The 16,088-nt window shown below is 39.5% G+C and overlaps 2 protein-coding genes across 5 annotated transcripts in view; one reads left to right on the top strand and one right to left on the bottom strand.

Annotated features, from left to right (window-relative positions):
* Positions 1–1,658, bottom strand: part of fra10ac1 (FRA10A associated CGG repeat 1) — an 18,582-nt gene extending 16,924 nt beyond the window's left edge. For both annotated transcript variants that reach the window (XM_027289416.1, XM_010747748.3), the window contains exon 1: positions 1,546–1,658. In XM_027289416.1, coding sequence (XP_027145217.1) covers positions 1,546–1,563 — 18 coding nt within the window. In that variant the 5' untranslated portion in view covers positions 1,564–1,658. The remainder of the gene's footprint in view (positions 1–1,545) is intronic.
* A 132-nt stretch (positions 1,659–1,790) lies between these two features.
* lgi1b (leucine-rich, glioma inactivated 1b) lies at positions 1,791–13,769 on the top strand. Of its 3 annotated transcripts, XM_027289414.1 has the most exons (11): positions 1,791–1,911; positions 3,580–3,836; positions 4,011–4,082; positions 6,241–6,312; positions 6,939–7,010; positions 10,035–10,106; positions 11,198–11,367; positions 11,474–11,638; positions 11,805–12,025; positions 12,314–12,560; positions 13,318–13,769. In XM_027289414.1, the coding sequence occupies exons 2-11, from the start codon at positions 3,622–3,624 to the stop codon at positions 13,665–13,667; spliced, it is 1,656 nt and encodes a 551-aa protein (XP_027145215.1). In that variant the 5' UTR covers positions 1,791–1,911; positions 3,580–3,621; the 3' UTR covers positions 13,668–13,769. The 3 variants fall into 3 exon arrangements, with proteins under 3 accessions (XP_027145215.1, XP_019127466.1, XP_027145216.1); XM_019271921.2 differs by lacking the exon at positions 1,791–1,911 and having other exon boundaries at positions 3,138–3,836; XM_027289415.1 differs by lacking the exons at positions 1,791–1,911; positions 6,939–7,010 and having other exon boundaries at positions 3,138–3,836.
* Positions 13,770–16,088: the final 2,319 nt, after the last annotated feature.

Genomic DNA, 16,088 nt, shown 5'->3' on the forward strand with positions numbered 1-16,088 from the left:
GTGTGACCAAATGAAGTTGATACAAATCTGAACCTCATGTTCATTTCAAACATGAGTTATTACGAGTAATGCAAAGTCATGTGAACATTTTAAAGTTTAAAACGTGTCACTCTTTCTCTTGTCTTCAACGAAAAACATTCAGAAAAGTCATATTTTGTGTCACATCCACAGATGTACGTATAACACCAGCAGTTATGTCCTTAAAGGTTCAAATCAATTCATTATTTACTTCATTAAAGCTTCATAGCCTTTCTTTGCAAACCCAACACACACCATCATCTTCACCCAGCTTCTGTAATATGACTTGTTATTGCACATTATTTAACTGTAAATTTGACCTTTTATATACCTTTAACATATACATATACACATATATATCATAATAGATGGTTACTTGTTTACATATGTTGTTTTTGTTTGTTTGTTTACTGGGATTATTGAAGTATTTATGATTCTGATTCTGATTCAATGTCAAAAATCTTCCAGCCATACAGGCCATAAACAAAATATATTATTAAAATAAAGCATAGGATCCGTAATTTGGACACCCACTGATGTGTGAACCAAGTGTTTGTGCAGTAACACACCGTTTGTGCAGTAACACACCGTTTGTGCAGTAACACACAGTTTGTGCAGTAACACACAGTTTGTACAGTAACACACAGTTTGTGCAGTAACACACAGTTCGTGTAGTAACACACAGTTTGTGCAGTAACACGCAGTTTGTGCAGTAACACGCAGTTTGTACAGTAACACACAGTTTGTGCAGTAACACACAGTTTGTACAGTAACACACAGTTTGTGCAGTAACACACAGTTTGTGCAGTAACACACCGTTTGTGCAGTAACACACAGTTCGTGCAGTAACACACCGTTTGTGCAGTAACACACAGTTCGTGCAGTAACACACAGTTTGTGCAGTAACACACAGTTCGTGTAGTAACACACAGTTTGTACAGTAACACACAGTTCGTGTAGTAACACACAGTTTGTGCAGTAACACACAGTTTGTGCAGTAACACACAGTTTGTGCAGTAACACACAGTTTGTGCAGTGACACACAGTTTGTGCAGTAACACACAGTTTGTGCAGTAACACACAGTTTGTGCAGTAACACACAGTTTGTGCAGTGACACACAGTTTGTGCAGTAACACACAGTTACAGTAACACACAGTTTGTGCAGTAACACACAGTTACAGTAACACACAGTTTGTGCAGTAACACACAGTTTGTGCAGTAATACACAGTTTGTGCAGTAACACACAGTTCGTGCAGTAACACACAGTTTGTGCAGTAACACACAGTTTGTGCAGTAATACACAGTTTGTGCAGTAACACACAGTTTGTGCAGTAACACACAGTTTGTGCAGTAACACACAGTTTGTGCAGTAACACACAGTGTGAGTGAAACACTGAAGTAAACACACGACACGTTAGCAGCCCAGGCTAATGCTACACGCTAAGCGGCTCGTTACAAATGAAACGCGAGATATTTCCTTAAAACTTTGCTTTCATTGACAAAAACAATAAAACATATTTTCTACCTTCACCAGATTCTCCATGCTTTTTTGTTATTTTTACCCCTCTCTGTAGTTTCGAGGCAATGTTTACAAACTCAAACACAGTCGCCGATTGGTGACGTAGTGGCATGAAGCGCGGTGTGATGACGTACAGTCTGTTTATTTATGAATTTATTTTATTTATAATTTTAAATATATATATTATTATTGTTTTGTTGATATTAAAACAAACAGGAGTGCTCTAGGTCTCCATGGTTACCAAATGTTGTTCGTCTGTAACCTGAAATCTGCTTTCTTCATTTTTATCTCACATATATGAGAATTTATTTCATCTATCAATCTATTTTTAATGTTTCTTAAAAAGGGGATATCATCACCAACCACGCGCCAGTGAGTAATCTTTTAATTTTGGAGCAAATTACGATGATTAATTGGCAAAGTGTTGCCAATTAATTGGGATAGTGTTGAGAGGGGGATGCATGTAAAGCCATTAGATCTGTGAATGGAAAATAAACAGCATATTGTCTAATGTCCTCCTCTGTAAGTCGCTTTGGATAAAAGCGTCTGCTAAATGCAATGTAATGTAATGTAATGTAATTATTCATGAATTGTTCTATTTATAATAAAAACTATATGTATATATTGTTTTGTTGATATTAAGACAGAGTGCTCTAGGTCTCCATGGTTACCAAATGAAGCCTTTTGTTTGTCTGTAACCTAAAATCTGTTTTTTTTCATGTTTGTCTCATATATATGAGAATTTATTTCATCTATCTATTTTCAATGTTTCTTAAAAAGGGATATCATCACCAACCACGCTCCAGTGAACAAATTACGATGATTAATTGCCCGAATCAGGCATCCTATCTTTTTTTAGGGGATGCGTGTAAAGCCTTTAGATCTGTGCATGGAAAATAAAGAGCATATTATCCTGTTTTGAATGTTATATATCTATGGGTCTAATTGAGTCCTTTTTGGGTTATTAAGGGTTGTTACGGGTGAGAGATCGCCACAGACTGGGAACAAAAAGTCCAGTGTCTCATGACTTCTCCACGACCCACTGAAATTCAACAAAGGACTCAATGTGGGACTGAAGAAAGAGAGGAAGTGCAATAAAGAGTGTGAACGACTCTAATCCTTTGTTGTCTTAAGAGAAAGTAAAACTATTTATGAAATCCACTGCGTTGTGTGTTACCCCATTTATTTATTATTCCATCATGGATGTGTAATCTGGATTTTGTTGTGGAGTGGAAAAAATAAATAATCCTTTTTTTTTAATGCGTTTTTCTACTAATAATCATCTGCAGGTCATATTTCTACCAAGCATTTCTTATTCCACAATCTCACCGAATTAATATTGCATGTTTGTTTTTTAAGCACCGCGGTGTGAACTCATCTTCCTTTCACAGTTAATGTCATTATTATGCCAAAGCAGGGGCAGAGAAGCCTCTGAATGACCGAGGCAGGTGCATTTGCACAGAGCCTCATGAATAGCCGCTTTCCCATTAACCATGCGCGGCTCTGAAGCGCGCATAAATAATAGCTGGCACTGCTGGTTTAAAAAAAAAAAAAAAAAAAAAAAAAAAGCGCACCTTGGGGCCTCCTCCACCCCCTTTTTCCTCCTCCATCTCTCTCTTTCTTCCCTTCTCTTTCTCTCTCACGGGAATTTTTTTTTATTTTTCCCCTTTCACTGAGTCTACAAGAGCAACTTCTATGTGCGCAGCAGAAGTATTGAGAAATAGATGACGTCCTGTCGTATTTGGGAGGTTGGGATAGTTTCCTTTTCATGACAAAAAAAAAAAAAAAAAAAATCTGAGCCTGTTCTCTGTTCTCATGTCCCGATCTGTCCCGCATTTGTAATCCTGCGCCTTGCAGAACGAATCCGCTGGACTGGTGCCTTCCTATTGAGACGCAAGAAGCATAGACACAAGCCTGCATCAGGGCGCAACAACAGAGCTTCTATCATTAAAAACAAAAACAAGACAAGGAAAAAATAAAGACATATTATCAGAAAACACTTAATATTGCCTTGTTACAGGATTTTTTTTCCCCGAGAAGTTGCATGTGCAGGAGTGACAGTACTCGACCGGGACAGAAGGAATGGGACACCCGGGCAGAGCAGTGAGAGGATGGAGAGGAGGCTGGAAGCGATGGACGCTCCTGGTTTGGGTCGCCGCTGTCAGCTTGGCTTCAGCAGACGGGCGGAGAGTCAGACAGCCCAGATGCCCCGTTGGATGTACCTGCACCAAAGATAATGCCCTGTGCGAGAATGTCCGATCCGTGCCTCACACTTTCCCATCCGACGTCGTCTCACTGTAAGTGTTCCCTTCTACCTTCTTGATTTTTATTTATTTATTGTGCCTTATAATATGTCAGGGAAGCTTATGGAAACACTCTGTTTCTGCCCTTTTCAGTACACCCAGGAGGACTCATCTCTATTATACTTTCAGATACATTCTCCTTTAATATTATTTTCTCCATGCATTCAGATCTTTTGTCAAGTCTGGGTTTAATGAAATCACAGGAGGAAGCTTTGTTCACACGCCTGCCCTGCAACTCCTGTGAGTATCTATCTATCTATCTATCTATCTATCTATCTATCTATCTATCTATCTATCTATCTATCTATCTATCTGTCTGTCTGTCTGTCTCTATATATGTCTTACAGAACCAAACAATGAGGCTGGATCTCCCCAGAGGGCTTGTATTGAGGCTGATATGCAGTTTAAAGGGGGGATTCTCTGTAATGGTGTCAGGATTATGCAATAGACCACATGGCTACAGTCACTATAGCAGCAGGGAGAGAGGCTGCTGGGAGAGAGGCAGAGATAAATAATGAACATGTTAGTTTTTTCCCCTCAAAGATAACATAAAGAGAATAAGCATAATTCTTTGATATACGACTTTAAGTCTATGGAGCAGTTTGTAATTGCAAAGCCACCAGTTAGCAACAAGGTCAGGCTCTCCAATCACACTTAACAGCACTCTGTCTTCAAGCATCATTTTGTCTCAACAAAAAAATATTTTTCTTGGCATCAGCTCTTCAGTATGCTCAGGTGACTCTAAATCAGCCTGGATGTGCACAAAGGCTCGTATCCAGAGGGAGGATAAATTGAACTGGGTAAAATGAATGAGTGGCATGGCCCCCTCTGTCATTATTTACTGGGGCCAAGGTGACCCGAGTATCTTAACCTCCATTAGAGTGCTACTTAATCAATGGGACTTCTCTGTGGCCAGCACTGTGGCTGTAAAGGGTCAGTGGTGATGATTTGTTGAGCTCGCAGATGATGTTTGTTTACAAAATCTGATTTCCAGCATTTTGACATCTTGGTATTATAAGATATTTAGGATTAATGATATTTAACTTGAGGATAGATTCAGCCAATATAGTGGTCAAAGAGTTTTAAAGGAAAACCCTGAAAAAAGAGAACCGGTAAAGGTCAAGTGTGTAAGATTGAGACGGCTCTTCATCGATCACCTGAAAATAAAAATCGTTTTGTTCTTGTTACCTTAGAATCAGCCTTTTATATCTTCCCTTCATGGTTGTTTCTTCTTATGGAAGCTGCCCAGTGACACGCAAAGCGGAAAAAAAATCTATTTCGTGGTATAAAATTGCCCAGATTTTCCGCAATGTGTGGCCCATAGAGCAAGTACACTATAGGGACTTCTGTCGGATGTTTTTTTTCCTCTGCTAACTTGAATGGGGCTAACTTTCCAAATGTCATTGAACCAAATGGATCCAATTCTAAGAGTGACACTTGAAAACATGTATTCCCGTTCTTCTTTCCCAACGTATGCTTATAGAAAAAGCCTACACGTCAAATTGGCTGGCACTTTTCCTTTGGGCTTGGTTCATTTCCAAAGAGTACACCATGTTGTCTTTCTACCGGAGCCTAGATCAGACAAATCACCGTCCCCAGATAGAGTGTTTTGTGTTTTTCGTACATTTCGTGACCACCAAAGTTTCTCCTACTAGGAAGGAGAGGGTGAAGCAAGAGGGTTGTAGTAATCAACAACTACATCTATTCTAAAAAATGACTTCAATTAGTAACAGAGAAATAAATTAAGTTTCTAATTAAGCTAATCTGATTTAAAACAAACCTAATCAATTTGTGTTAAGTCATTTTTTAAGTTGGTCCGACAATTCTCCTTTTTCAGTTCTCGTAGCACAGTAAGATTTAATGAATAGATTGGTGGATGCTTTTCTCACACGTGGGAGGAGGCGTCCATTTCTCTCTTTCATTCATTTCAAGTAAAAAACATGTAGGAGTGATCTGCCGTTCCTCTGTTTCATTCATTTCATTCATTCTTTAACCACATACTGTGGGCAGAGAAGCTGAATGAGCCTGTTGTCTGAAACAGTAACTATCGCACCCTCGACGCCTTTCCCCTCTGCCTTGGACTTAAAGGAACTGATGTTGGTATTGTAATACTGCAATCTCAGTGGCTGTGAAGTGAAGCCTATGGGAGAAGTGCCAAAAACCGCAGTTCTTGAAACGGCCACTTGAGGCTGGCTGCAGGATGAGCCAATCTCCATAAGACCTCATATTAAAATGTCCAACTTGACTGCTGATGGTCTGATGTTCAACCCAATGCACCTTTGACTTGTGAAACCCAACAACAAAGTTTGACATTTAGCGATGCCGTGGGGATTATTTTAAATCTAAAATCGTACTGGAACTTTAAATGACTATTATACTGTTTTGTTGTTTTCCCTAGATTGTTCACAGCAAATTCATTTGACTTAATTGATGAGGATGCATTCCTGGGTTTACCACATCTTGAATATCTGTGAGTATTTTTCTTTTATTTATATACATACGTGTGGTGAAGGCTCATAAAATGTACAAAATGTTTCCCAGCTGCATGATGTCTGTATTGTACCAATGGGAACTGATGCAAGTCATACACCAATGAACATCAGTCAAACACACCTTTACTGCTGTAACCAACAAAAATCTCTCCAATGGATTTATTACTTTCTATTTCATTTAATTTTTCATTTTTGCATCCATCAACGTCACCTAAAAAAATCAAGTCAAGAATTTTAGAGCCCAAGCAGGTGGTTTCGCTTAGGTTGCTTGACTACAGGGAGGACGACTTACATCTTTCTGATTCTTATTACTTCATAAATCCTGCTGGCCTCATGTAGTAACTCCACCCAACACCAACCACAACACGTCTAATTAGCTACAGTAGAATAATTGGAAACACCTGTTTGGTTGTGCATGGCCTTTAAAGTAAAATTAATTTTGGCCTTTTTTTCCCAGTATGAATGCAATAGATATAAAACCCTCCATGACGGATGTCAAGATGTGCAAGAAAGAAAGTTCATTTCAGTTTTTAGTGTCACGGTATATCGAACATTTGTGTCTTAATCTATGAAAATGCCAATTGATTCATTTACTTATTTACAGATTTATTGAAAATAACAAAATTGCATCGATATCACCATATGCTTTCCGGGGCCTGAAAACACTGATACATCTGTAAGTATGTTGGTTCTGTCCTTCCTTCCTCCTTTATTCCTATAACTTGCCTCACTGTATCTGTTCTTTCTTCTGTTTTTATAATTTGTTTGACTTCATCTTTACCTCTAATCATTAAATATCTGCACGGCCACTTTCAAATTCTCTGTTTATAAGGATTTTCTCTGTGGCAGAGGTAAACGGATATCAGTATTCAGGGTATTCTTCCTGTTGTCTCTCCCTGTATCACTTTGTCAGTGTCCGAACCGCATAGGTAGGCAGAAGTGCTGCTGCCAGTGGTGATGTCCAAGGTTACTGGCTGAAGGTGTCAGCTGGATCAGGTTGCTGAAGGGCAGATCCGGATGTTACACCAGCAGAGATGTGTTTTACTGTTATACAATTTTTTTTATTTATAAAGCGCCAAATCACAGCAACAGTTGTCTCATGACACTCTCCATATAGAACAGGTCAAGACGGTACATTTTCTTATATTATTTACAGAGACCCAACAATTCCCACCTTGAACAAGGAAAAACTTAGATAGATAGATAGATAGATAGATAGATAGATAGATAGATAGTAAACACTTGTATATTCACATCCCTGAACTGCAAAGCTTGCCAAAACTAAAGATAGTTGAGAACGTGAGTGACCTACAGGTCACAACTAAATATATCTGTACTGTAACTTTAAACCGAGTGACCTATAATCTCGCCATCAGTCTCTGACAGGTCGTTACTAACAATTTTTTAGCTTATGCAATGCAGATGAATGCCTGCACACAGTGTTCCCTCATCGTGTATGACTAAACATGAATAGATGATGTTATTTTCTCTCTTGTACTGGATGTACTAGATGAAAGATGAGACAGATGAGAGGATAAGGCAAATAAGCATTATTAAAACTGCAAGTTAGCATTATATTAGTGGCTCTATCCAGTCTTACATATACAATATGAGACAAACTGTGGAGGAACGCATCCTTGAGACTGTCCCAGGCTTCGTAAAGGTCGACGTTCACTTATGCCCTGAGCACTGAGAGACATTATCGACAGTGACTCGTCTCGTAGACGCTGTCAGAGAGCATGTGACGATCCAAAGCGGAGGAATTGTTGCCTGGACGACTGTTGCAGCAAACATCACATTAATGAGGGTGCAGTCAACGCAAGAGAAAATGTAATCAAACCAGTGCTCCGAAGCAGTGACCGCATTCAGACCAACATGTGCTGCACTATTTGAAACAGACAAACTCAGTAAATCAGGTATTAGTGTTCTATACCCAGACTTATTAATGGCCTCAAAGGCCAAAGGCAGATACCACTGTTCACTATGAAGCTACAGTCAGGAGATGGATAGCTTAGCTGAGCATAAAGACTGGGGCAAGTTCACTAGTTAACAGTTTCTGTTTTATCTGTACAAAAACAGGTAGTGAAGTTGCAGTTTTTTACAGGTAGTTACGTGCCAGAGCGGTGACTTCCTGGAGGGTTAAGATCGCTGTGAGGTTACCAGGCAACGAGCCAGGACTCCAGTCACTGCTCTTGGAGTCAAAGTGGCTGGCAGCATGTCCTGGCCAGGAAACAACTTGTCAGTTTTTCTGTCTTCAGTTTTATTTTGAATGAATAAGTTTAAGCTTTAGATGTGCTTTTTAACCGAGAATGGCCACCTGAGACTGGCCCCCAATGTTAAAATGTCTAACGTCACATCAGAAATAAACATGTTTACAGGCTGGTACAAAAAACTGTTCATGACAAGTGTACTGAGGCAGAATTTTTTATTTAACTCACCCGTTCAAATGATATTAAGGCTTAAAGTTATGTCTGAAAAGCTGAAATTTAGTCTTTATCTGTATCTGTGCATGCAGGACAAGGGACTCAGGGAGCACATGATTGTAATGAAACCTTGGGGATCGTGAAGGTTACACAGAATGTTTCTGTTGCAAACAGTTTCCACATAGCAAAGCAACGTTACTGTTAACTGGAAGGAACAGAAGGAAGTCTTGATAACAGATCAGCCCATGATGAGACCTGCAGTCTAGTCTCATTTGTTTAGGAAAAAAACAATTTACAATTAAGCAGTTATTAACCAATAAAGTGTCAACAGCTGCAAGTCTCAACTAAGATTTACTGCTAACATCTGCCCTGACACAGAAAGTAATTCCACAAGGTTGGATAAAGTGTTCTTTTCCAGCCCTGTGGATACTTGGACTTGTTTTAGAGAAAACTAAAAAAAACTTTTATACCGAAGGTAATGAATAAATGTATTATTAGAGGGCATTTTAAATGCTTCACATACAGTCAATGCATTATTAAAGAGCACAGACGGGGCTCCGGCTAGAATCCTGCCCACTCTCTGCTGCTCTATCCCCGCATGTTTGGAGAGTGCACATTCCTGCACAAACTTATGTGAAATGGCCTCCCCTCTCAACAGAAAACCGACTCTCCGATAAATAATGCAGCCTTCATGAATTACGCTGACTTTTCATAACATTCACATCTCTTTTCTGACTTGAACCGTTTTGGTTGGTTGGTTTTAACTGGATAGTAGAGATATCATCCACTTGACAGCTTTGAAGAAGACTGCTGTTTTAGTTAGAAGCACTGCTTTGTATGTATGTACGACCAGTGTTATGGCAATGAAATATTACCATCTACATCTAAATATTATGGATAAGCTCTGTGTATAAAGAACAGCATGTCACCTTGTTCTAACAAGTCATATTCCTTCCCTCCACTCAATATAATTGCTCACCCTTAATTAATGAATCACTAATGATTCACTCTCCTTCCATTTCACCACTTAGTTTTTGTCCGATAAATGTTGCAAAGGTACTGAGATTCTGACTTGCCCTACCCTGCTTACATTTGGTTTCTCGGAAATTGGTTATTCTGCTCTCGCTCAAGTCAAGCCGGCTAAAAGAACAAATGCAAAGCATATGATTCAGTGGAATGACTCCATTTCTATTATGCATATCAGAGAGAGAGAGAGAGAGGCAGTCTGCCTTTGATTCAATCACTGTGTGCTTTATTTTTCCTCTTTTACTGATTAGGAGTCTGGCTTACAACAACCTTGAGACGCTGCCCAAAGATGTCTTCAAGGGCATGGACGCTTTGACCAAAGTGTGAGTTTGATTGGGTCTTTTACTGAGACGCAGAACATTAACTAATCGCTTAATTCATCTATTTTCTGATTGTTTAATTGGTTCCATGATAGCAGAATATGTTTTTTGGATTTCTGTGCATGTAACTCTGAATTGATTTGTAATGGACCTCATTCATTTTTCTCTGTGTTCCAATAAAAGATGAGCAAATTTCTGCTTTCTTGTACATAGATATGCAATGTGCTCCTCGAGATCTGGTTGTGTTTTCAACATCAGGTAGGTAGCACATAGCATATGTAAGTACAGGAAAGAAGAAGACTGGTTTTACTGGAGACCAGAGTAAAAATGACAGGACTTATGAAGGGTCTGTTGACAAAATAGTTTGCTTATTGGTATTTATGCTGAAATAGTCAGTGGAATAGTGACACAACAGTACTCAATATGTGTTGGTATTCACTAATTCTGATTGGGGAAGGGCTGGGAATGGATTTATGGCAAATATTGAGCATAATCTTCCTCTGTCGTCCTCCCTCTTTTCTTGATCTGCAGGATAAAACACAGTAATATTATGAAGTCATTGTGCTAGGAAGGAAAACAGATGAATTCCAAAACTAGACAGAGGATGTGAAAGTAAGAAGCAAAGAATGAAACAAGGGGAAATAGAGTGAGGAAATAAATAATTGCAGTGGAAGCTATTCCCTGCTGCAACGGAGAAAGGAAAAAAAGAAGGTAAAGATGTAAAGGAGAGAGACGAGGAAAGCTTGGGTTAGGGTGCCAGAATGTCAGGTTGAATGGTAAACAAGTCATTTACAGAGAAAAGAATTGGATCCTGGCTGCTACAGTCAGCTGGAATAATGCAGTCTAGTGTGTGTGTGTGGATTCAATACACATATCCAAGGTCAACAGCAATTCAGGCTGGGAGTAGGCGATGAGCACAGACTAGATAGGACACTTGTTGTTGTGGCTTTCCTGGCTTGTAGCCAAAGTGCAGCCAAGTATGGAGAAACCGAACAGGGGTTACAAATAAAACAGCATGTGTTTAAAATACGCGTTTCAACATGAAATATTAATGATATTATGTCTTACCTGATGCGATCCTACCATGCATGCAGGGATTTACGTGGCAACAACCTGCTATGCGACTGTAAGATGAAGTGGTTGGTGGAGTGGATGCACCATACTAATGCCACCCTGGATGAGATCTACTGCAGCGGTCCCCCCATGCACCAGGGGAAGAAGCTCAATGACCTGCTGCCACATTCTTTTGACTGCATCACAGCAGGTATCATCTTCCTGTCTCCGAGACTAATGGCTCTCTTCCTTTTCATGCTTTTGTCCCCTTGCTTTCACTGTCAGGTCTTATTCACTGCCCTTTCATGTTTTTTTAGAGTTTGCTTCCTATCAGTCGATGAAGTTTGAGTCGATTTCAGTGGAGGCCTTCACCTTTGGCGCAGATCAGTATGTTGTGTTTGCCCAACCGTTTGCTGGGACGTGCAGCTTCCTGGAATGGGATCACGTGGAGATGACCTTCAGAACCTACGACACCATTGAAAGTCAGTTTATAATGGGGGTATAAATGAGAGTTAGAGGTATGAAGAGGCATATATTGATTGTATTGTGCCAGTGTACTTAGGTGCTCTTTAGGGGGGGAAACAAAAGAAATGCTGGTGAACTATACAATACTCTGGTATCATAATGTTTTCTCTTTTTCTTGTTCAGGCACCTCCACCGTGGTCTGCAAGCCGATGGTGATCGACAACCACCTGTTCGTCATCGTGGCCCAGTTGTTCGGCGGCTCGCACATTTACAAACGTGACACTTCGGCCAACAAGTTCATCAAGATCCAGGACATCGACATCCTGAAGATTCGCAAACCCAATGACATCGAGACGTTCATGATAGACGGAGAGTCTTTCTTTGTCATTGCTGACAGTTCTAAGGTTGGCCTTATTTTGATGACATTATATAATGTAGGCGTTTCTGTTATTGAGTCCTACTCTAAACTACCCGCCGTGTCAGCCAGTCGGTTCCCCTGGTGTCCTTCTCTGTGTCAGTTTGTGTCTGCTCCAGCTGATTACCTTGGCATTGCCAAATGTTCGCATATGCTCTCACATATGTTTGGGGACACTCACACACACACACACACACACACACAGATAGATCACTATTCAGCACTTACTAACAAATCTATTTGTTACGTTGACATTTTGCACATGTTCCTTTCGTAGGCCGGCTCCACAACAGTCTACAAATGGAATGGCAACGGCTTCTACTCCCATCAGTCACTCCACCCGTGGTACCGGGACACAGATGTAGAATATTTGGAGATCTCCAACAAACCCCACCTGATCTTGTCCAGTAGTTCTCAGAGACCTGTCGTTTACCAGTGGAACAGGAGCCAGAAACAGTTTGACCGCAGGACTGACATACCAGATATGGAGGACGTCTTCTCCGTCAAACACTTTCGGGTCAAAGGTGAGCTACAACTATCGAATAGCGATTCGATTAGCCGCCATGTTGGCAGTCCTGCCTCCTACGCCTCTTGACTAATCTGAAAGTCGCCAAAAACGTGGGTAGAATGACGTCCCGGTGCTCAAATGAGCGACCTTTAATGGCACCCACCTGTCAATCAAAGCGCTCAACCTGTTTAATTAGCTACAAAGACCAAAACTGCTTTTTGTACCAGGCTGTAAACATGTTTATCTCTGCTGTGAGTTTGGACATTTTACATGGGGACTTATGGAGATTGACTTGTTGTGCAGCCAGCCCCAAGTGGCCGTTTGAGGAACTGCAGTAACAGCAGCTGTAATATTAATCCAAAAACATCATAATTAAGAGTAAAACACTGAGTTTTACATGTGTTTTGCTGACAGTACATGCATACTTTTACAAAAGTATGGCTTTGAATGAAAACGCTCATGACTCACACTCTTAGCCGTAATTTATTACACTTTAGTTGCTCATTGCTCAGCATTCGTTTTAAAGGTGGTAATATAACTGTCCACTGCTATGAAACATGCCCTTAAGTCATTACTGTATAATCTTCTCTGCAATTTTCCTTTCTAAAAAGGACAGCTCATCTATTAGGGACTCTTTCATAAGGAGCTAACAAGCTATGAATTATTTCCCCAATTATATAAACTGTTTCTATGAGCTTTTCTATTTCACGTCTAGATTTAGAGGCTGAATGTGTAAACTAAACAGTCCCTTGAATACTTTGTCCTTTTCAAAGGTGACCTGTTTATATGCTTGACAAGATTCATCGGGGACTCCAAGGTGATGCGCTGGGACGGTGCCATGTTCAAAGAGGTCCAGACATTTCCTTCCCGTGGCTCTATGGTGTTCCAGCCCGTCTCCATCGGCAACTGGCAGTATGCCATCTTGGGCAGCGATTATTCACTGACGCAGGTCTACCAATGGGACACCAAGAGGGGCCAGTTTGTCCCATCCCAGGAGCTGAATATCCAGGCGCCTCGTGCATTTTCCCTGGTTTCCATTGACGACCGGGTGTTCTTGCTCGCATCCAGCTTCAAGGGAAAAACTCAGATATATGAGCACCTCATGATCGATTTGAGTAATTAAACCCATTGTCAGTTTGGTACCATTCAAATGCTTTCATCTGTGATTTTTGTTGAACTTGTCAGTCCCATTAAGAGTCCACCAGCAATTCCTATCTCATAAAATCGAAACTGATATTCTTAAATACAATTAGGCTGCGATGAAGTGGTTGAAATTCTTATTATTCTTACACATATTTTAAGAGATCTATCACCATTTCCACGCCTACGATGCCACCTACCGCAACTTCTACTTCATTTTGATGAACTCCTACTATTTGGGAACGCCTTATTCTCCATTTGGAAAACTTAATTCCACTCAAAATGCGAACTGACTATCTTTCAGGAAAAACAAGCTATGAAATCACTGCTTTTCAACCCTACAGGTGTACTTTCAGTTATTAGACATATCTGAAATTCATCCCCCATACATTGTTTTTATTTCTATTGTAGGTATTTGATAGGAGTTTGTAGTCTGTAGTGCTAATGACCACGATCATGATAAATAATAGGTTACATTTTCGCGAGGGAAAAGGGGCAAAATGTGTTCAGATTGAACCGTCCAGTTTCTCTAGAAAAACTATGGACAAAGGAGACATTACGTTGTCTGTAAAATGTGATTACAGGGGATTATTTATATTTGAATATAGCCTGATGCGGGGTATGCAGTTGGAAATCAATGTAGGAAAGCATTTTGCCTCGTCATGCAAAAAGGCTTCTTCGGTTTCAGACCAGTGGGGAGTTATGTGCATTTAAACCTCACAAGACATAAGAGCTCTTAATCTGGAATCCACCACACGCTGTGGGAAACTGAGACAAAAAACAAACTCCCCCCTGTTTACTCTATGACCAACAATTAAGCAAGACTGTATGAATGATACAGACGCTCACGGTGTCGATTCCCGATGAATAACTCGCTAGAAGCGTCCCACTGTGTGCACCTAGCCCTCCCTCTTTCACTGCACTCTTGCCCCTTTTCTCCCTCATTGACAAAACCATTGTTGTCTTTACTCTGCAAACTAAAAAAAAAAAAAAAAAAAAAAAAGCCAACCCACTGTGCGGCACCTAGTACCTGTGCTTTCACATGGTCCTCTTATTCTGACACAAAAGAACTAACAACTTCTACTGACAACAATTTGCCAAATATAATGTTTACGTTTTTACAAGACTGTGTAAAGTAATTTATATGATATTGCTTTTTGTATGTTGAGGGGACCACACTCGATGTTTTATTTTTCATAGATGTAGAATTTAGTGTAGATATAAAGAAAAAAACAAGGATCAACTCCTTAAACGCTGTGTAACATGTTACTTCTGTAGGCTTACTTGTGTCAGTCTCATGTAATTAGGTAAGGATAGAGGATATTAGCCATTCCTCTGTCATGTTGCTTATTGTATTTTATGTACAGTAGTAATAAAATACTAAAATGCTAAAATCACACATGTAGTTCTTTTATTACTTCACCAGTAAAGTATTTTTTTTATTATTTCTCACACAATAAATCAGGATTTATGTCACTTATGATTCATTCGGAGATAGTCTTCATGATTAATTTGTGTCTTCTTCGTGGTAGAAGAGTAGAGTAGCTAATGTGTACAGTGTGTCAGTGTGGGCAAATAGAAAGGGTTGAACTATGACCTCATAATAAACCATAAATTACTTTCAGGAAATACATCGATGCCCCAAGCTAGTTCCAGCTAAAACATATATTATATCTCATAATTATGAATTGCTGCATCGTAATTATGCCATAAAACTCTTTTACAAAGCTCAAAATGTTTCTATTTTTGTTTGCTTTCACTGTCAGAGAGGTAATAATTCTACTTTATGTTTATTATTGAGGTCTTAGTGGGTGCTGTTGTTGTACAGGAGTGCATTATGTTGAAAATAGTTTCTAATTTGGTTTACATACATGAGAGGGCCAACAAAAACTAAAACATTAGAAGCTTCATTAAAGTTGAATTCATGGCAGAGTTTAGATCACACTGGATTGTACAAGTGTTCCTCGTGATTATATCTCTTAATTATGAGATATTATATAAGTTTTAGGTGGGCATCAGTGTATTCCCTGAAAGTAACTGATGTTTTTTGTCATATTAATACTTTAAAACTGAAACATTAGAAGTTTCATAAAAGTTGAATTCATGGCAGAGTTGTTGTATTGGATCACACTGGATTGTACAAGGCAAGGCAAGTTTATTTGTATAGCACAATTCGTACACAAGGCAATTCATAGTGCTTTACAGAGGCAAGGAAAAACATTTGACATTAAGTGTTCCTCGTGATTATATCTCTTAATTATGAGATATTATATATACGTTTTAGGTGGGCATCAGTGTATTTCCTGAAAGTAACTCATGTTTTTTTGTCATATTAATACTTTTCTGACAGTGTCAGTAAAAAACTGAAACATTAGAAGTTTCATAATAGTTGAATTCATAGCAG

The sequence above is a fragment of the Larimichthys crocea genome, chromosome XVI (genome assembly GCF_000972845.2).
Source record: "Larimichthys crocea isolate SSNF chromosome XVI, L_crocea_2.0, whole genome shotgun sequence".
NCBI classification, from domain to species: domain Eukaryota; kingdom Metazoa; phylum Chordata; class Actinopteri; family Sciaenidae; genus Larimichthys; species Larimichthys crocea.